The sequence below is a fragment of the Ascaphus truei genome, chromosome 11 (assembly GCF_040206685.1).
Source record: "Ascaphus truei isolate aAscTru1 chromosome 11, aAscTru1.hap1, whole genome shotgun sequence".
Classification (NCBI taxonomy): Eukaryota; Metazoa; Chordata; class Amphibia; order Anura; family Ascaphidae; genus Ascaphus; species Ascaphus truei.
The window spans coordinates 28,785,494-28,806,596 of record NC_134493.1 but is presented as its reverse complement, the minus strand read 5'-3'; the positions used below and the strand labels follow the sequence as shown (position 1 = coordinate 28,806,596).

The 21,103-nt window shown below is 43.9% G+C and overlaps 1 protein-coding gene across 3 annotated transcripts; it reads left to right on the top strand.

Moving 5' to 3' along the window:
- The first annotated feature begins 517 nt into the window (after positions 1-517).
- On the top strand, positions 518-20,726 carry LOC142462964 (parvalbumin, thymic CPV3-like). 3 transcript variants are annotated; one of them, XM_075565176.1, is made up of 7 exons: positions 518-656; positions 3,088-3,230; positions 4,105-4,155; positions 13,087-13,160; positions 16,250-16,382; positions 17,391-17,500; positions 20,482-20,726. In XM_075565176.1, the coding sequence occupies exons 4-7, from the start codon at positions 13,094-13,096 to the stop codon at positions 20,505-20,507; spliced, it is 336 nt and encodes a 111-aa protein (XP_075421291.1). In that variant the 5' UTR covers positions 518-656; positions 3,088-3,230; positions 4,105-4,155; positions 13,087-13,093; the 3' UTR covers positions 20,508-20,726. The 3 variants fall into 3 exon arrangements, with proteins under 3 accessions (XP_075421291.1, XP_075421290.1, XP_075421292.1); XM_075565175.1 differs by lacking the exon at positions 3,088-3,230; XM_075565177.1 differs by lacking the exon at positions 3,088-3,230 and having other exon boundaries at positions 519-656; positions 13,087-13,154.
- The last annotated feature ends 377 nt before the right edge of the window (positions 20,727-21,103 follow it).

Below are 21,103 nucleotides of genomic sequence, written 5' to 3'. Positions count from 1 at the left end.
ACAAAGCCCTCACACTCTCCTCCCTAGACAAAGTCCTCACACTTTCCTCCCTACACACAACCATCTCACTCTCCTCCCTACACAAACCTCTCAAACTCTCCTTCCCACACACAACCATCACACTCTCCTCCCTACACACAACCATCACACTCTCCTCCCCACACAAAATCATCACACTCTCCTCCCTACACAAAACCCTCACACTCTCCTCCCCACACACACCATCACACTCTCCTACCTACACAAAGGCCTCACACTCTCCTCCCCAAACACAACCATCACATTCTCCTCCCCACACACAAAGCCCTCACACTCCTCCCCACACAACCATCACACTCTCCTTCCCACACAAAGCCCTCACCCTCTTGTACCCACACAAAGGCATCACACTCTCGTCCTGTTAGGGTCTCCGAGACATCCTGCCTAGCCATAGTTCCTTTCCTTGTCCACCGGGTGTGCTGCTGCTTTCTGTTTGCTCTGGGGTTCCTCTGTCTGTCTTCTTGTTGCTCCTCTCTCTGTCTTATAGTTCTGCTTCCTGTTTGGTTCCTTGCCTTTGTTTTGAGTCAGACTCCTATGCACATGCTTCTGTCTCTGATCCTGATCTGTTCCTGTACCAGTCCTGTATTTGATTCTGTTAATAGTAAAGGCCCTTGCTGGTAATCTGGCTTGTCCCTGTTTGTTCCCTGGTCTCAGTCCCTGCTCCCAGACCTGTTCCTGCTCGCCTGTCCTGTTCCAGTCTCCTCGTTGCCGACCTCTGCTTGTTACCCGACTACGCTATCTGCCGCCTGCCTTGGACCTCTGCTTGTGACCCCTACTACGCTCCTGCTGTTCTGGCCACCGAGATTCTACCCGCCACAGGAGTCTCCTGTGACACTTCCCTACACAAAGCCGTCACACTCTCCTCCCTACACAAAGCACTCGCACTCTCCTCCCTACACAAAGCCCTCACACTCTCCTCCCTACACAAAGCCCTCATACTCTCCTCACACAAAGCCGTCACACTCTCCTCCCTACACACAGCCGTTACACTCTCCTCCCAACACACAACCATCACACTCTCCTCCCCACACACACCCTCATACTCTCCTCCCTACACACAACCATCACACTCTCCTCCCCAACAACGCCCTCACACTCTCCTCCCACACAAAACCCTCACTGTTTCCCTCTTTTCTCCAACCTTCCCATCCCTCAAACATGTCAGCTGCTCAGCGCGCACATCCTGCGCTGTCCGGATATTAAGAGGCTTCTCTCTCTCCTCTGTGCCCGTCTGAGAGAGGAGAGGCAGATCGCAGCCTCTAGGTCTCCGGGAAGGGCAGGACATGCCCACTGAGTTTTTCCCCTGGGGCCGCGGCCTGCGGCGGATTTCCACATTTGCCACCCGTAGGCACTTGCCTGTGTCAGACACCTCCTTGGTGCCGCCCTCCTGCTCCTTTGGAATCCCGGCATCAAATGACTCCACAAGGTCACCAACGTTGTGATGCCGTACGGCGGCGCGTTGCCAAGGAAATGTGACGTAATTTGACGTTGCAACGTCACATTGCCATGGCAACGAGACGCCGTGTGATATCACGGTGAAGGAGTTCGCCGCGTCATTGATGCCAGGATTCCAAAGGAGAAGGAGGGAGGCAAAAAGGAGGCGGCCGACACAGGCAAGTACCGTCCCATTTGGTCTGATAGACTCGACAGCATGGGAAAATTATATGGGGGCGAAAATTCTTGCCGCCCCCAAATGTTGCCACCTTAGGCTCGGGCCTAACAGGCAATCTGGCCGCGGCACTCTTGGCATTGTGTCTCAGCATATCCGGATTCCCTGGTTGAGAAACTCCGCCCTAGAGCACGAATGCGCAAACTTTTGACCTCGTGGCGTCATTTGACGCCACGTTGTCATGGCGACGCGTCGCCGAAGTGCCGGCTGAGAGCAGGTAAGGGAAGCTGCAGAGGCCTCATGCTTCTCCCGGTATTTAATTGAAATGCCTTGGGGAAGAGCGTGGGGCCTCTGTAACCGCCACCTCCCCCCAATGAAAATCCCGCACCCCCCTTGGGGGGCACGCCACCCAGTTTGCGCACCGCTGCCCCAGAGGCTTAAACCAGTGCTATAAATTTCCTTTTGCTTAGAAGTCAAAAACTGAACTTGAATCAATGGAATTCGCCTGCCTCTGATGTCTGCAAACATGTCACAGATGCGTGATAAAGGAATTATTTAATGAAAACTGGTCACTCGGGAGTGCACATCAGGACCTGTCAGGGACGGTCATCAGCGGGAAATGACAATGTGCTTCTAGTGTTACCGTCTGGGGGTCAGGTTCATCTTTCAGTATGCACAGCCCCAGGAAAGCAATGGCATTGTCAGTGGGTGAAGCCCTGTATTACCGTACAGTGTGCTACTTTAGCTGTTATTAACTTCCTGCACATGCAATGCAATGTATTCTTTTAGTCTAAACCTCTAAGAACTTTTCTTGCTACCGACTTGTATTATTACATAGTGAGAACTCCTACTACTGAATTAGCAACTTTAAAGCTAAGATAACAACATTAAAACTATTCGGAATCGGTGCTAAAAGGCACAGAAGTAATCTTCTATTTAAGATGCAAACTACCTCGTTACCAGAATAAAAGTGTTGTTATATTGCTCATGCCACCACACAGCATACTAAGAAAACGAGACGATAAAACACATTTTTATTATTTGAACTGATATACTCTACACACATCCACAGGACTCCAACTATGTACAGGTCATTAGCAATGATGTCACATGACCCCGCAGTGTCATTTGACGCTTGAGACAAGTTAAGGGGGGAGGGTGAGAGCAGGCAGGGGGGCACAGGGCACCCTGATCTAACCATGCACATCTAACCATATACAATGAATCAAACTAATCCCAACTCGTTACACTATCCTCTTCAATGTGACCACAGACTGTGAGAGCATAAAACCTCGGGCCAAAAATGTAGCTGAAATAACGGGAATGCACACAGGCAGCTAGCACCTTTTCTGCATTATTTAATTATTTAGTGTTTTTTTCATCATTTATTGTATTTTAATAGTTTAGTATATGTATTTATTATTCCTAAATGGGGGCAGTGCACCGCAGCAGTTACATACTCACTGCGATTAGATCTGAGCTACGAAGCAAAGAAAAAAGGTTTCCCCGTCAATATTTCTTCAGAACAGAAAACTGCTGGAAGAATTTGTAGTGCAGTATTTTATCAGGATGAAATAGGAAAGTAAGCTATTTGTACAAATGAAATTCCCATGTACGTTGTCCTGTGCCTTTAAATCGGATATTTTTGTTGTTTGACTGAAAAATCGCTTTGCGTTTCTTTAATTCACTTTCAAACTTCACTTCCTGCTAGCCCTGTTTTCAGTATGTTCATGCATCTTTGGCACGCCTGATATAAAAAGATACATAAAATAGAATAACATTACCCCATTGGAACATGAGAATATCTTCAAAGTTGCCAAACAATGTTTGCACATTTTTGTGAATTTTTTGTAACATTTTTTTTTGTAAAAAAATTTGGCAATTTTTTTTTTTTTTTTTAAAGAATTCTGGCAAAATTTGCAATTTTTTTTAACAAAACGGCAGTATATAAAGAGTAATGTGACCTGCGGTTTTATTACATTTTTAGTGGGGGGGGGGGGGGTGGGAAGTCAATTTGACCGTTTCGTGAACTTTTGGAAATATTTTGCACATTTTAAACCGTAGCGGATGAATGAGCGCAATATAAATGTCTTTTCCCCACTAATCGCTACATGTCCATATGTAGTGTTCAAAATATGTTTTCTAGGGTGAGCTTTACAATCTAGGGGAGGAGAACAGTTTCAAACATTGTGAGAAGTTACCAGTATTGTTAGTATTTTATTTATCCGTAAACGCCTTTTGTACAGAATCATCAAGGAGCATATGTGAAACGGATGCACATTTATACTCTTATGTATGTACCCCAGAGCTATAAATAGAAAAAGTTAATTAGTTAGGCAAGAAATTTGAGTTGGGCATGAAATGATGCACTTGATCCCTGCATTGGTAACCCAAGTAATACTTATTGTCACCTTTGGGGACCTATATAAAGCAGGCTTTTCCTATCCTCCTCACAGATCCATCACCTTACCTGTCCTTACCTGCAGCCTCACTCCTACCTACGCCAGGTAAGATACGACAAAGCTCTTCCTTTCATTTTTCTGGTTGAGTGACACTTTCTGCTATCAGCATTGTGCTTATCAGAAAGATCCTGCCATACGTGCTAAAGGGGGTCACAAACAGAACCTGTTGTCGCCCTGGATATCTGCCACTTTAAACATCAGGTGGGGAGGTAAAGGGATCATTTCAACCCAATAATTGATTGTTTTCCTCTTGATAAACTGTTTTTAATAGTTAGATAATTAGCCTTTTGCTTAAATACAGACACATTCAGGAACAACACTCGCAAGTAGTTATGTTATTATTTACTGCTGCACTGTGTATACCTGCCGCATTGTGTGTACCTGCCGCATTGTGTGTACCTGCTGCACTGCATGTACCTGCTGCACTGTGTGTACCTGCTGCACTGTGTGTACCTGCTGCACTGTGTGTACCTGCTGCACTGTGTATACCTGCTGCACTGTGTGTACCTGCTGCACGGTGTGTACTTGCTGCACTATGTATACCTGCTGCCCTGGCATACCTGCTGCATTGTGTGTACCAGCTGCATTGTGTATACCTGCTGCATTGTGTATACTTGCTGCATCGTGTATTCCTTCTGCATCATGTATACCTTCTGCATTGTGTGTACCTGCTGCATTGTGTATACCTGCTGCATCATGTATACCTTCTGCATTGTGTATACCTTCTGCATTGTGTATACCTTCTGCATTGTGTGTACCTTCTGCATTGTGTGTACCTTCTGCATTGTGTATACCTTCTGCATCATGTATACCTTCTGCATTGTGTGTACCTGCTGCATTGAGTGTACCTCCTGCATTGTGTGTACCTGCTGCATTGTGTGTACCTGCTGCACTGTGTGTACCTGCTGCACTGTGCGTACCTGCTGCACTGTGTGTACCTGCTGCACTGTGCGTAGCTGCTGCACCGTGCGTAGCTGCTGCACAGTGTGTACCTGCTGCATTGTGTATACCTGCTGCATTGTGTATACCTGCTGCATTGTGTGTACCTGTTTGTAACAGGGACTTATCCCTGTTTAAATAAAGCAGCCTCAGAGCTCTGAGAATCCAGCAGAGAGATAGTTAATTGCAGCCACTCAATTAACTAGTCTCCACCTGGACTAATGAGAGCTCTGTAAAAAGCCTCATGTGAGACACAGGAGACAGATTTCCTTAACTCACATTTGGGCTGACGGAAGGAGAGCAGAGAAGCCTGCACACAGACACTGTGTTGAGTACAAAGGCTGTGCTGAGATAAATATATTCAGACACCCAGAGACCTATATTTCCTGGACACAGGAACCTGCCAGAGACTGAGATGGAGGGCCACCTGCTTAAGGTACCTCCTGAGACTTTGGGGTGATAGGCTCGTGTAACCCTCCTTCCTTCTGACTAGACTGGGCTACTGATGCTGTATCTACCTGCTGGCTCACAGAGATCTGGGCCTCCGCTAATGGGAGCCTGGGCCAACAATAAGTAAATTGGCAGCGCCTCCACTTGCCCAGGATCCCCGCTATGTGAGATTCCCCTGGACAAGAACAATAATGACAACCCACAAATATATATAACCTTTTACTATATATATATATATATATATATATATTGGCATAGAAACGCATAAGAATGGTATAACGTTAGAGAGCATACAGACATATATGGCAATTGTAATGATGAATAGCATATACAATATATAAGGCAACTTTGATGATGAATAGCATATACACATATTCCAGCAGTTCAGGCTACACGCATGGTGCAAGTATCCCTATCCCACCACTGTGTATACCACCACACCGTGTCCAGTATAAAGAACCAATTCCTTGGTCACTTAACCCCTAGTGTCCCCAAAGAACCCACCCCCAATGCGGGATCAGCGCCTGCAGGAACCGGTGTTGGTGCACTTATAATTATACCTGCCGGGCGCTCCAGCACCCGGTTGCTGATACTTCGAAAAGGATCCGCAGATCCAGCGTCATCTCTCACGAGTAGTTCCTCACTGTCAGGGAGGTCTCTCACGAGTCTTGACTCCGCAATGTAGTCTGATCCCAAACTACAGATCACCTTGTAGCTCAGGAAGATGCTGTGTCCCTGACTGCTACTATCAATAAGTGAGTAAAGTCCCTATCTAGGGCTGTTCCCTGCAGTACCACAAGCAGGGCCTGCACTGGGGCCTAAGGGAATATTCTGGCCTATGCAGTGGGTCACTGACCCCCTGCACTATGCACCTCCTCTCCCCCTGCTCTCTCAGCACCAACTGTCACCAACTGCCACTTCTCTCTCCTGTCAGCCAGCAACTCTCAAGCCCTAATTGGCTGCCTTGCACCCTGTGACCCTGCTGAGGCTTATGGGAATTGTAGTCCCAACTCAGAGCCTGCACAGGATTGGTCCTGCTTCGCGCACTTTTGTCCTGCACCTGCTCAAACCATCCCTAGGGGCCGCTGCAACTATCGCGCTACTGCGCATGCGCGAACCACGCATAACATGGCGACGCCCTGCAGCAATATCTCCAGGAGCCCTTGGCAACACGGCTGCCCCCCACAGCTCCCACTAGCACCAGGAGGAAGAAGGGGGAAACCGGAGCACCTGGCTACACTGGTAATGGGAATATCCCTGCAGATAGGGTCTGGGGAAGTAAGTTAGCCCTTACAAAGGGATAGGGGTTTGTTATTTTGTTGTTTTTGTATGTTGTGCCTAGATAAAGGAACAGGCTCAAAAACGCCAAGATATAATTGCATCCAAATGGGTTACCATTATATGTACCTCTGCGCACATCTCTTATATATGGGGTCAGAAGTTGGGATGAGAGGTGGCCCTTGAAGCTCAAAGGCGCCCCAGAGATTGCCTGTGCTTTTGATTGCATACAGTTCCTGCAAACAGCCTGAGCAACAAAACAAAGAATCACGTGCAGAAGTGACCAGAATAAAAGGGCTACACATCCAGGCAGGAAAGCTACACTGCACTGGAGAAAGCCACAATGCCACAGTTGGACTGGAAGGACTATGACAGATGGAGACCCAAACAAGGTACTGATGTTGTGACCAGAGTCTACCCCACCACCTGTGGAAAGCAACCTGGGAATTTAAAATGGCCGCCCAGCTGAAGTCAAATACAGACTGCAAGAATGGAGAAGAAAATGTGTTCCTGGTGTAAAGAGCCCAGCCACACGGAGCAGTGTCCCTTTAGGCCTTATTCGGATGATGAGGATGATCCCTATGTGGCCCCAGAAAAAGGGCTACAGCCAGAAGAATATTTTTTTCAACATGCCATGGAACTGCAGCAGCCAGCAATGCGCTGTGGTCACAAGGAACACGTACAGATGTTTTACTTGGCAAGGGCACATCCAGTATCACTGATGAGAAAGAATGTGTGCACAGTACTGCTGATGTTTCAAAATCCACCAAAGTAAAGAAGAAAAAGAAAAAGTCTACAGAGACATCTGTGAAAGCTACAAACTCTGCAAGCAAAGTCTGCCCACCTGTAGGACTACCAGCTGGGGTTGTAGCGAATACAGAGAAAACAGCTGCAATAGCGCCTCCCGAGGTCAGGAAGAAAAATACACCTGATAGCCCCAAAATGGAGGACATGGTGTGGAGTTCCTGTAATGAACCCTACCCCATGGAAGAATGGCCCTTCCGGTCCTATGAGAATATGGATAAGGATGAAGATATCTCTTATGGCAAACCCGAACCGAGTCATACCAACAAAAAAAACAAGAATGATGGAGGTGCCTAAACTCGGAAGGCACTGAACAAACAGGTCTCTATGACCCCGAATATTCCTGTCAGCTAACACAACTGCAAGGAAAGCGTGGTGGATACAGTGAAACTGCTGAGATTTCAAATAAAGACGGAGACCCCAGTTTCCCTGATTGAACGGAGTTGTCCAAAACAAAAAGGCGGAAAAAGAAAAGCGGTTCTCCACTTACCATGGAAGGGACAGACACGTCCACAGATCTCGCGTAGAAAAAGGGGGTCCGAGATGCCCTACAGCCTGGAGAAAATGGAGGATTCGTCACGCGGATGACAGAATATCCAGATGGCCCAAGGCAGAAGTCGTGTAACCCAAAGAAGTGTCTGCCCAGTGCTAACAGTGAGGAACCCTCAACCAAACATACCAGGGAAGCGGAGCCGGAACCAGTGAGTGACGATCGCTTGAACTGCCCTGAAGATGCCCTGCAAGCTGCCAGGTGTGACTGTGATCTGCTTCGTGAAGAAGTGAAACTGGAGAGAGAAAATAACACTGACCTACAGAAGACAGTGCTCATAATTTATTCTGTGGCCAAGACCGAATTGGAGGATCTAAGGACAGATCGAGATACTGTGATCACTACTATTTCCGCCCTGGATGAAAAGCAGAGCAAGTCTGACCGAATTATTGCTAATCTGAAAAAGAAGTAAGAGGAGGCACTGAAATAGATTAGTCTCTCAACAAGAGGTTCGCAATTGCCATAGGGAGTTGGAAGTCTCTCAGAATGAGGTTCATACTCTCCGCATAGAGCTGGATGCCTCACACCAAGAGATCAGCAGTTGCCGCACAGAACTAGAAGTCTCTAAAAAGGAACTTCACAGTCTCGCTGAGGAGCTAGACATCTCTCAAAAAGCTGTCTGCAGTCTTAGTATGGATCGTAAAGCCTCTCAGAAGGAGCTTCACACCCTCAACCTAGAGATAGAAGTCTCACGCCAAGAGACTGGGAGTCTCAACTCAGACGTGCGTAAGTGGAAGGAGGATTTTGAAGAGGCCGTCAAATGTATAGAAGCTATAAAAAGAGAAAATACAAGTCTGAAAGAAAACAATTCTGATTTGACTGACCACGTCAATGAAGAGTAGGAAAAGCTGCACAAGCTACAAAAAATAAAGAAACTATTGGAAGATGAAAGTTTGAAGCATTGGAGCAACGCACACAAGCAGAGCACCTACTACAGAACCAACTACAAGGTCTGCGTACGCACCTCCAGAATGCCGAGGAGAAGCAGCGAACTCTGCAAGAAGAAAATCTGCAGACTTCTAAAGAAGTACAAGTGCTGCAAGAACGTTTAAGAACCAAGTATGTCCTTGCAGATCAGCAAGAGTAACTGAAGGCTACCCTGAGCATTACCAGACCATCGTTGGAGGCCAAGCTTAGAGGCCAGGTGACTCTGTATGAGAGGGAGCACGAGAAGGTCCAGAAACTAAAGCAAGAGGTGGAGAAGCAGAGCGGCTGCTCCATCCACAAAATCAGTATGCCCAGGAGAAAGAGGTGTGGAAATCACAAGCAACGACGACCCTGGTGATATCTACAGAGCTCCAAAATATGAAGGATATGTGGAAGCAAGCTCTGAGAAAGCACAGTGAAGAGATGAAGACCTTGAGAGGAGAATTGCAGGATGCACTCAAGAAACAGGGATCTCACACTGATGAGTTGAACTTGCAGCAAAGCCTAGAAGTGGAAGAGCTAAAGCTGGCAGCTAAATGCACATCCCAGCAACTTACAGCTCTGCAGATGCAGATCGCTGAGCTCAAGATAAAGCTCAATAAAAAGGAAGAGAGTAAAGAGGTGTCCGTTCATCAAGTGGCCAGCCTGACACTGGGCTATGAGACTAAGATGGCAGATGACCGCAAATTGATGGACAATGAGAGGGCCCAGTTGGAGCTGGACAACGTCCGGGAGGAGCACCGGCAGCTGCAGATCAGAAATGGAGAAAAGGAAACAGTTTAAGCCTTGCTCTGAGTCAACAAGGAGATGTGGAATCGCAACTCAATTCCAAAGAAGCTGAACTGGCAACTGCATTGAGTGGAAAAAGAAGTGCAGAAGGGCCGCTTCAAGAGCTGAAAATTCAAATGCTCTTTAAGTGATACCATGAAATGGCACGAGTCTAGGATAGTAGAAATAGATTCCGAACATCAGACAGAATTCAAAAGTAAGCTGGCAGAGGCTTTGCAAGACCTGAGCAAGGGTTACAAGAATTGGACATTTAGTGCTAAATTGGAGTCCATGGAAAAGATGGCGAGAGAAAGCTATTTGCATAAACGCTCTGCGACTGTCGCCATACAGTCTGCCTACAAAGAGAGGATCGCCCGACGCAATGGAAATCTCATGACCACCCAGTCAGTAGAGAGACTGTACTCGGAAAAAGTCCTCCTCGAGTGACTGAGGAGTGCTGATCTCAAGCACCTTCTGGAGGAAAAACTAAGAACCTGGAGAAAGGGCTCCAATCCCAGCGGGACTAAGGGTTCTCTTCCTCCATCCACTCTCAGTGGAGCCACAGAGATATCTCGAGTGAGAGTAAAAGGATGGGCTTTAGCCGTGGCAAGCCCGTGCTTCCCACAAACAGGGGAGGTATGTAATAGGGACTTATCCTTGTTTAAATAAAGCAGCCTCAGAGTTCTGAGAATCCAGCAGAGAGATAGTTAATTGCAGCCACTCAATTAACTAGTCTCCACCTGGACTAATGAGAGCTCTGTAAAAAAGCCCCATGTGAGACGCAGGAGAGAGATTCCTTAGCTCACATTTGGGCTGACAGAAGAAGCCTGCACACAGACACTGTCTTCAGCACAAAGGCTGTGCTGAGATCATGACATCCAGACACCCAGAGACCTATATTTCCTGGACACAGAGAACCCAGGAACCTGCCAGAGACTGACATGGAGGGCCACCTGCTTAAGGTACTTCCTGAGACATAGGGGTGATAGGCTGGTAATGGGAATATCCCTCCAGTCCTGCAGATAGGGTCTGGGGAAGTCAGTTAGCCCTTACAAAGGAATAGGGGTTATTTTTTTTTTTTAAAGTTTTGCCTGGATAAAGGAACAGGCTCAATAAAGCCAAGATATAATTGCACCCAAATCAGTCACCATTATATGTAACTCTGCACACATATCTTACACTGCTGCACTGTGTATACCTGCTGCAGTCTGTATACATGCTGCACAGTGTGTACCTGCTGCGCTGTGTGTACATGATGCACTGTGTGTACCTGTTGCACTGTGTGTACCTGCTGCACTGTGTATACCTGCTGCACTGTGTGTACCTGCTGCACTGTGTGTACCTGCTGCACTGTGTATACCTGCTGCACTGTGTGTACCTGCTGCACTGTGTATACCTGCTAAATTGTGTTTACCTGCTGCATTGTGTATACCTGCTGCACTGTGTGTACCTGCTGCACTGTGCATACCTGCTGCACTGTGAAGACCTGCTGCATTGTGTACTGTATACGTGCTGCACTGTGTGTACCTGCTGCACTGTGTGTACCTGCTACATTGTGTGTACCTTCTACACTGTGTATACCTGCTACATTGTGTATACCTGCTGCATTGTGTATACCTGCTGCACTGTGTGTACCTGCTGCACTGTGTGTACCTGCTGCACTGTGTGTACCTAGGAATAAAGAGGGATCCAGCGCTCCACGGATTTTCTAAATAAAGAAATGTATTTGTGCCACACAACGTTTCAACCAACAGGTCTTTCTCAAGTGACTAGTGTGTACCTGCTGCACTGTGTGTACCTGCTGCACTGTGTGTACCTGCTGCACTGTGTATACCTGCTGCGCTGTGTATACCTGCTGCACTGTGTATACCTGCTGCACTGTGTGGTTACATGACAATATTGGAATATCTAGGTTACAGTCAGTGAGCAGACTGTTATCATACCGTAGGAAAAACTGAGGAGCGGCAGCGTGACGTCGCAGCGTAACACAAAATATGGGCCGTCTGGAAACTAGTTTACCACACCTTCAAAAGAGCAATCCTCCCCAAATACTGCCATTGTGTTACCCCAAATACTGCCATTGTGTTACCCCACATACTGCCATTGTGTTACCCCAAATACTGCCATTGTGTTACCCCAAATACTGCCATTGTGTTACCCCACATACTGCCATTGTGTTACCCCACATACTGCCATTGTGTTACCCCAAATACTGCCATTGTGTTACCCCAAATACTGCCATTGTGTTACCCCACATACTGCCATTGTGTTACCCCAAATACTGCCATTGTGTTACCCCAAATACTGCCATTGTGTTACCCCACATACTGCCATTGTGTTACCCCACATACTGCCATTGTGTTACCCCACATACTGCCATTGTGTTACCCCACATACTGCCATTATGTTACCCCACATACTGTCATTGTGTTACCCCAAATACTGCCATTGTGTTACCCCACATACTGCCATTGTGTTACCCCACATACTGCCATTGTGTTACCCCACATACTGCCATTGTGTATCCCCAAATACTGTCATTGTGTATCCCCAAATACTGCCATTGTGTTACCCCAAATACTGCCATTGTGTTACCCCACATACAGCCATTGTGTTACCCCACATACAGCTGTTGTGTTTCCCCACATAGTGCCATTGTGTTACCCCACATACTGCCATTGTGTTACCCCACATACTGCCATTGTGTTACCCCACATACTGCCATTGTGTTACCCCAGATACTGCCATTGTGTTACCACAAATACTGCCATTGTGTTACCCCAAATACTGCCATTGTGTTACCCCAAATACTGCCATTGTGTATCCCCAAATACTTCCATTGTGTATCCCCAAATACTTCCATTGGGTTACCCCAAATACTTCCATTGTGTTACCCCACATACTGCCATTGTGTTACCCCAAATACTGCCATTGTCTTACCCCAAATACTGCCATTATGTTACCCCAAATACTGCCATTGTGTTACCCCAGATACTGCCATTGTGTTACCACAAATACTGCCATTGTGTTACCCCAAATACTGCTATTGTGTTACCGCATTAGAGCCAGAGGGCAGAAGGGCCTGTTACAGCTTCCTATTGGCTATTATACTCCCCCTGAGGGAAGGTATCTCGGGAGCCAAGGTGCCCCCATACATTACATTGTGGTGTTTGGCTCGCGGGGACTGCCGGTCCCACCCAGTAATAAAATGATTTGATGTAATTACTGTAGGTGTCCTGATAACATGTTTCTCCTAACAGATTCAAGATGAGCCTTACAGATGTCCTCAGTGCTGCTGACATTGCTGCTGCCATGAGGGAGTGCCAAGGTAAAGGTAACACAACCACGTCTGTGCCCTCACGGCCAATATTATACGTCCCAGCCATGTGCATCAAAATATGTGCATCATACATATACAGTACATATACTGCATGACGCCTAATTAGTTGTTTGAAATGAAGTTTGATGCATCGGGTCATGTTGTCTACCTGATACAATTTAAATTAAAGCAGAATGACGTGTAATTTTTATTTATGACAAGTGTTCGTAAATACATTTTCAATTATATTTCTTTCTTTGAGAAATCTGATTCTGGATGTGCGCTATTTGTACATCCCAGAAACTCTGATAAATACCCCACAAAATACCTTCATGCATTAACGCTCATTTCCTGGATGAAAATGCACCCATTTAAGTCAAAATCCCTAAGTCAAAATGATTATACTGTACATGGGTGTGAGATGTGTACCCGACACAGAACAATTACACGGAATGTTTAGTAGAATGATGACAGTTATGGACTGTTCACTGTCCCAAGGTTCAACAAAGTATCCGGCCGCTGCTCCTTCTCTTACCGTGCAGCGCACACCTGGAACATTCTATCTGAGACTCTCACAGCCGCCACCAGTCTAAGTTCTTTCCAAACTAAAGCGGTCTCACATTTTAATCTGGTCTGTAACTGCTACATACGCCTATAATCAGGGCCGCCGCAAGGGTTTCATGCGCGCTAGGCGAAACTTCAAATTTGCGCCCCAAAAATAAAATAAACCATGGTGTAGCTATCGGGGCTGCAGGGGCACCCCAGCACGACGCAAAATAAAAATAATAGGGCGCCAAAATACCGGGCAAAAAAAAAAGAAAAATAATAAAAATAAAAAAATAGATAAATAAAATAATAAGAGGACAAAATTATTATTATTATTATTATTAATGTGCCCATAGGACCTTTGCACCCTAGGCGACTGCCTGGACGGGCGGCCCTGCTAATCATATATTATCTATTACACCCGGGGAATTACAGACCTGTAAGCCTGACTTCAATAGTAGGGAAACTACTTGAAGGTTTAATACGGGATAATATTCAGGAATACCTAATGGAAAACAAAATTATTAGTCATAGTCAGCATGGATTTATGAAGGATAGATCTTGCCAAACTAACCTTATTTGTTTCTTTGAGGAGGTAAGTAGGAATTTAACCAGGGTAATGCAGTTGATGTGGTCTACTTAGATTTTGCAAAGGCTTTTGATACGGTTTCACACAAGAGGTTGGTGAACAAAATAAAGAAAATTGGACTCAGTAATAATATATGCACCTGGATTGAAAACTGGTTAAAGGACAGACAACAGAGGGTTGTCATAAATGGAACTTTTTCAGTTTGGGCTAAAGTCGTGAGTGGAGTACCTCAAGGATCGGTACTGAGACCCCTGCTTTTTAACTTGTTTATTAATGACCTTGAGGTTGGGATCGAGAGCAAAGTCTCCATCTTTGCTGATGATACTAAATTGTGTAAGGTAATAGAATCAGAGCAGGATGTAATTTCTCTTCAGAAGGACTTGGAGAGATTGGAAACGTGGGCAGGTAAATGGCAAACGAGGTTTAATACAGATAAATGTAAGGTTATGCATTTGGGATGCAAGAATAAAAAGGCGACTTACAAATTAAATGGAGATATATTGGGGGAATCCTTGAGAAGGATTTAGGAATGCTTGTAGACAGCAGGCTTAGCAATAGTGCTAATGTCATGCAGTAGCTGCAAAGGCAAACAAGATCTTATCTTGCATCAAACGGGCAATAGATGGAAGGGAAGTAAACATAATTATGCCCCTTTACAAAGCATTAGTAAGACCACACCTTGAATATGGAGTACAATTTTGGGCACCAATCCTAAGAAAAGACATTATGGAACAAGAGAGAGTGCAGAGAAGAGCCACCAAATTAATAAAGGGGATGGACATTCTAACTTATGAGGAGAGGCTAGCTAAATTAGATTTATTTACATTAGAAAAGAGGCGTCTAAGAGGGGATATGATAACTATATACAAATATATTCAGGGACAATACAAGGAGCTTTCAAAAGAACTATTCATCCCACGGGCAGTACAAAGGACTCGGGCCATCCCTTAAAGTTGGAGGAAAGGAAATTTCACCAGCAACAAAGGAAAGGGTTCTTTACAGTAAGGGCAGTTAAAATGTGGAATTCATTACCCATGGAGACTGTGATGGCAGATACAATAGATTTGTTCAAAATAAGGTTGGACATCTTTTTAGATGGGAAAGGTATACAGGGATATACCAAATAAGTATACATGGGAAGGATGTTGATCCAGGGATTAATCCGATTGCCAATTCTTGGAGTCAGGAAGGAATTAATTTTTCCCCTTAATGGGGTTTTTTGTTTGCCTTCCTCTGGATCAATAAGTAAGTATAGATATAGAATAAAGTATCTGTTGTCTAAATTTAGCATAGGTTGAACTTGATGGACGTACGTCTTTTTTCAACCTCATCTACTATGTAACTGTAACTATGTAACTATGTAATCTGTAAATGTTCATGAATGTTATGTATAATCCGGTTCATTTAATGTAACCATGTATTTGTAACCATGTATCTGTCGTTATAACTCTGCCCAGGACATACTTGAACACGAGAGGTGACTCCCAATGTATTACTTCCTGGTAAAACATTTTATAAATAAACAATATAGCAACCCTGTGCCTAGCACCGTATATAATAGTTTTATAAAGAACGCCGGGTTAAGGTGGTGTTTATGATGTTTGAGAAGGTCAAAATATGAGATTATTTACTTGATACATATAGTACCATACGATAAACCCGTGTTTCACTCTGTAGTAGGATTCCTTGGAGAGTGTGATAAAAAAAAAGATATTTATATGGATCCACGTTTCTAACATTTAGTCATATTTGAGGGCGAGGGGAGAATGTTTGTCTCAGTACTAAGAGTACTGAGTACTCAGTACTAAGAGTACTGAAAATATTCTTTTTTTTGTCTTCTTCCAGTTCAATATTCTAGGTAAAGAACAAACATGAATTCTAATGACAACATTCGGTGGGCCCAGAGTATTTCTTCAGCAATATATACTATATGAAATTAAATTGACAGATTCTCCCATTTCCCCTCCAGCTCCAGACTCCTTCAATCACAAGAAATTCTTCCAAACTTGTGGATTGACTAAGAAAACAGCCAGTCAAGTGAAAGATGTCTTCCGGGTCATAGACAACGATGAGAGTGGATTTATTGAACAAGAGGAACTCAAGTAAGATGTATTTATTATTATTATTTTTATTTTTTTAAAGCAATCAAATTTTATTGAAATATTTGGGGAAAAGAGTAGGGAAAATAAAAACGGGAGGGAACAGGGATTTTTCACCCACTTACACATATTTGGTCCAGAACAGATTTGTACATATATTACAATGTCTCGCAAAGCAGCAATACTACATTCCCGTCCCCCTTTTTTTTTTTTTCTTATTGCTATATGTAAAGCATGTGGCAATGTATAATTCTGCATTCTTACCAAAGCGGGCAATCGTTTGGTGCTCCTGTTATAAATCCGTAAAAATCCTCATTGTGTGACTAACATAATGGCCGCCATCTAACTGTGTGCTACTGCAGCTGATATGTACCATTATATTACTAAGTGTAAAACACTATTGTTACAGATTTCAGAGTAATAGACAGTCTGCTGTTTGGAAGATAGCAACAGAGCTGTTTGTGATACTTTGTTGGCAAAGGGCAAAGCTCAGAGCCTGTTTCAAAAAAGGAAGTGGATATGACTTTCTAAATGGTTGCTGTAGCAACCAAAGAAAGATTAGTACATTTTAAAAAAAAATCATTAAAAATACCATTAGGAGTTAAAAGAAAATGCCAGACAGTATTATCTAATACTACAGAACTGATTTATTAAAAAAAAAAAAAAAAAAGGATTTTTCATGTTTTGCTGCTTTAAGGAATACAAGATATTAACAACGGTATTAAGCTCATTCAAGTACGAATTGGACTAAAAAGAATGTATTAGTATAGATCACTGACAATATGTGAGGTGGTGAAAGTGGTGGGAAAATATTGACAAAGTTCATCATTTCGTCAAAGAATTTACAATCTAGCTTTGGTACAAGAGTAACCAGGGATAAGGTGACTTTCTCTGCGAAGAGAGGGCTTGAAAGTGGAGTCTCTCGCTCCCAAAAGATCCGTCTCTGCTGCAAGAATAACACGTAGCTGGAGCCAGAAACCCCATAGCAATGTTTTTTTTTGTTGTTCTCAGGTTTTTCCTCCAGCGTTTCGATGCTGGAGCCCGTGTGTTAACAAGCTCTGAGACCAAGGACTTTATGGGGGCAGCTGACCACGATGGAGATGGCAAAATCGGAGTTGATGGTTAGTAACACAATGTTATAACAAGTAATTGCCATGGAAAATTGGGCCTTTCATGAAGACATAGTTACCCCCATGTAAGGCCAGCAAGGATTTCCGGTTATTTTATGCCTCTATCCTTTAGAAGCTTAAACTTTTTTCTTTTTTTTAATGAACGTGTAAATGTTTTTAATGTTCACAAAAGAGGCATATATCTAGTTTATTCTGTAAGGACACAAGGCATTTAACCAACAGCACACAAAATGTATGGGAGGTATGTAAGGATAGAATAGAAATAAAAGTTTTGTTTTTTCTTCTGAAGATGGAGATAACCAGAGAACCCAGTTGTGTGCACTCGCCTGTTATCTAAATATTGAAGGTAGTATAAGTAGTAGGAGACCAGCATGGGGCATCTACCATACAATGCCTGTTGTGAATACCAAGAATCCCCTCTAGAGACGGAGTAGGGTGTGGGAATAACTTAAAATACCTCTATTAGTTAAATATATCAAATATATTGGGGGTTAACAAACAAACAGTAAACTGAACAAACGCTTAAAAGAGCCACCAGTACTGAGCAAGTGTAACTGGCTAGGAGTAATGTGCTCTGGATAGATACCTGAACTGCTTGTAGAGAGACAATACACGTATCATGAGGCGTTCTGGATCTGATCCAGAATTGCTAAAGTCCACCCTAGTATAGGGATAATGTAGGTATCCGGTCCTTTTGCCAATTACAAGGGGCAGAGTCTGTCAATGGACCACTGATTATATACAGGTATGGATTCCTACGTGATCCAGCTGGAGACAAGGAATCAGGACAGCACCGCAGCAGAAAGTGCGGACCAAACCATGACAAAGCGCTGCATAAGCATGAAATGCGTTAGAGGAACACTTGCCTCGCCTGTATGTTGCTGTGTATCATCTATTTGGATTAAAGTACCTTGGTTTTACTGCACTTCATGGTTTTGGTCCCCACTTTCTGCTGCGGGGCTCTCCTGATTCCTTGTCTCCAGCTGGATCACGCAGGAATCCCTTCGGTTGTATACCTCTCCAGGAGACGCACGCGATCTGGAGTCCACACAGATGGTCACACTCAGTGAGTAATATTTTATATTTTCATCGTTGCCTATCATTATTTCCTGGACTGTATCATTGGGCATAGGCATGCCAACAGGACTGACAATTCTGCATTATTATCTGCAGTGCAATATTGCATGAATATGCGCAAGGGGGAGTCAGGACTTATTGCTATCTAAAAATACTAAGACTCCTACTACCATCTTTTACTCACTTGCAACATATGACTATCTTTTCTCTGGGTTAACCGCACATGACACTACCTGGTTGGTCTGTGCTGTTTGTAACAAGTGGTTTTGAGCACTAGTGGAGACTCAGCGGTCTCTTGTTCATTGTTATATACAGCTATAGCTGGCTTAATGTAATGCGTGCTGGATGAAATCCAACCTGGCTTAGCTCTGCCCGTAATAGGGACAATGAGGATATCAGGACCTATGCCAGTATATATTTAGCTTTGTAAAAATTCAGGGTTTAGTCCATTTGTTTATGGCCATTAGATAGTTTGAGAGTGCTAATTATGCAGTCCATGTTGCTAGGACCTTAACCCCTTAATAAGAATCTGAAGTCCATAATGTTCACGCTTACTTCTTGGGCACATCTGTATATTGTATTGACCCAAGTAGTCATATAGCAAATACAAAGCAGAAGTTATAAGGTACAGTATGTTATTCGTAAATAATATACTGTGCCTATAACCACAGTGAGTTTTATGAGGAACGTTCTAAGGAATAGCCCACACTAGTTTATGCAATTACTCCGAAAGCTAAATATATACTGGCATAGGTCCTCATATCCTCATTGTCCCTATTACGGCAGACCTAAGCAAGGTTGGATTTCATCCAGCATGCATTACATTAAGCCAGCTATAGCTGTATATAATCAGAGGTCAATTGACAGACTCTGCACCCTGTAATTGGCAAAAGGACCAGATATCTCTATTATCCCTATACTTGGGTGGACTTTAGCAATTCTGGATTACATCCAGAACGCATCACGATATGTGTATTGTCCCTCTACTCGGGTGGAGTAGCAGTTGGTCCCAAGCAGTTTGGGTATCCATCCAGAGCACATTACTCCTAGCCAGTTACAGTTGCTCAGTACTGGTGGCCCTTTTAAGTGTTTGTTCAGTTTACTGTTTGTTTGTTAACCCCCAATATATTTGATTATTTAACTAATAGAGGTATTTTAAGTTATTCCCACACCCTACTTCGTCTCTTGGGGGATTCTTGGTATTCACAACAGGCTTTGTATGGTAGATGCCCCATGCTGGTCTCCTACTACTTATGCTACCTTCAATATTTAGATAACAGACGAGGGCACACAACTGGGTTCTCTGGTTATCTCCATCTTCAGAAGAAAAAACAAAACTATATTTCTATTCATCGGTTATTACCCCAGTGCACCACAGTTATCCATTTGGCCAAGTGGGCTCTTTTGTTCTATATTTAGGAATAGAACCCACATCTTTGTCTATTCTAACTCCTCATTGCTGCACCACAAGTAGTAGTGAAAAGCAATATTTGTATCAATACTATGCAGTAATTAGCTTCTTTGTACGCTGTGTTGCCAGAGATTAATTAGTGTGTTGCTCTGCAATTGGTTTGCCATCTTTCTGGAATTAAGGAACTAAACATTACTGGTAGCTCACAGGACATACAAGCCCTGGGCTACTACATGAGTCTGAAAGCAGGAGGTCCTTTACAGTACATTTTGACCCATCAGATAATGTTCAATAGAGCTTTAGTAGAGTATAAAACATCTCTGAAACATCTCATTGTGAAAGGTAGAACTGTATCTGCTGGCTCTGCCTTTTAGACTCTTTCTGTGTTGAAAAGGTTTTAATGCATCACAGTCATTATCAATCAGAATAAAAAAATCTGCTGACATTTTGCTAACACATCTTGTCTGCTGTGTTTGTGGTCTAGAGTTCCAAGAAATGGTTCATTCCTAAGGCCCTTGTAGACTCCAGCGATGGGGGCAGCCGGGTGAACGCTCTTCAAGGCAAGAACCATCTGACCGTAATGGGAAGCTGCCCTGGATACTCCAGTTGTTCTTCATTCAATTACTCACCTCGACACGTGTATAGTTGGGAGATCAGAAATACACGCAGGGCCTTAATGCCATGTGCTGTTTTATTTTGGATGCTTTATCCAGTATTGGATATATTAAATACCCAATAAAAAAATAAACCATCTGAAAATGTGTGATGTATCTTATGCATGTTGCCACTACTATGTGTGTTGAAAAAAATAAACATTTGGTTGTACGCTGCTGTCAGAAAGCAGAAATTGGAATGTACAGACACAGAAACATAAGGACTGAAGGCAGGTATGGGCCATATGGTCCACCCAGGCTGCTCATATACCACCCAGGCAAGTACAACTATTGGCCCTTATTCTATATACTGTGAAGCTGTCTTCCCCTTACTCTAACTATTTCAGTTCCATTCCAATGAATTCAATGAAATGAAATCAACATGACATGAAGGACGCCAAAATATAACATACGTGACTAAATAGCATTTACACATATAAAGCAAAGATATAC

Coding starts and splice junctions, on each gene's coding strand:
- LOC142462964 (XM_075565175.1), top strand. CDS start 13,094: ATGAGCCTTACAGATGTCCTCAGTGCTGCTGACATTGCTGCTGCCATG. Junction 13,161..16,249: donor GAGGGAGTGCCAAGGTAAAG/GTAACACAACCA, acceptor TTTCCCCTCCAG/CTCCAGACTCCTTCAATCAC. Junction 16,383..17,390: donor ATTGAACAAGAGGAACTCAA/GTAAGATGTATT, acceptor TGTTGTTCTCAG/GTTTTTCCTCCAGCGTTTCG.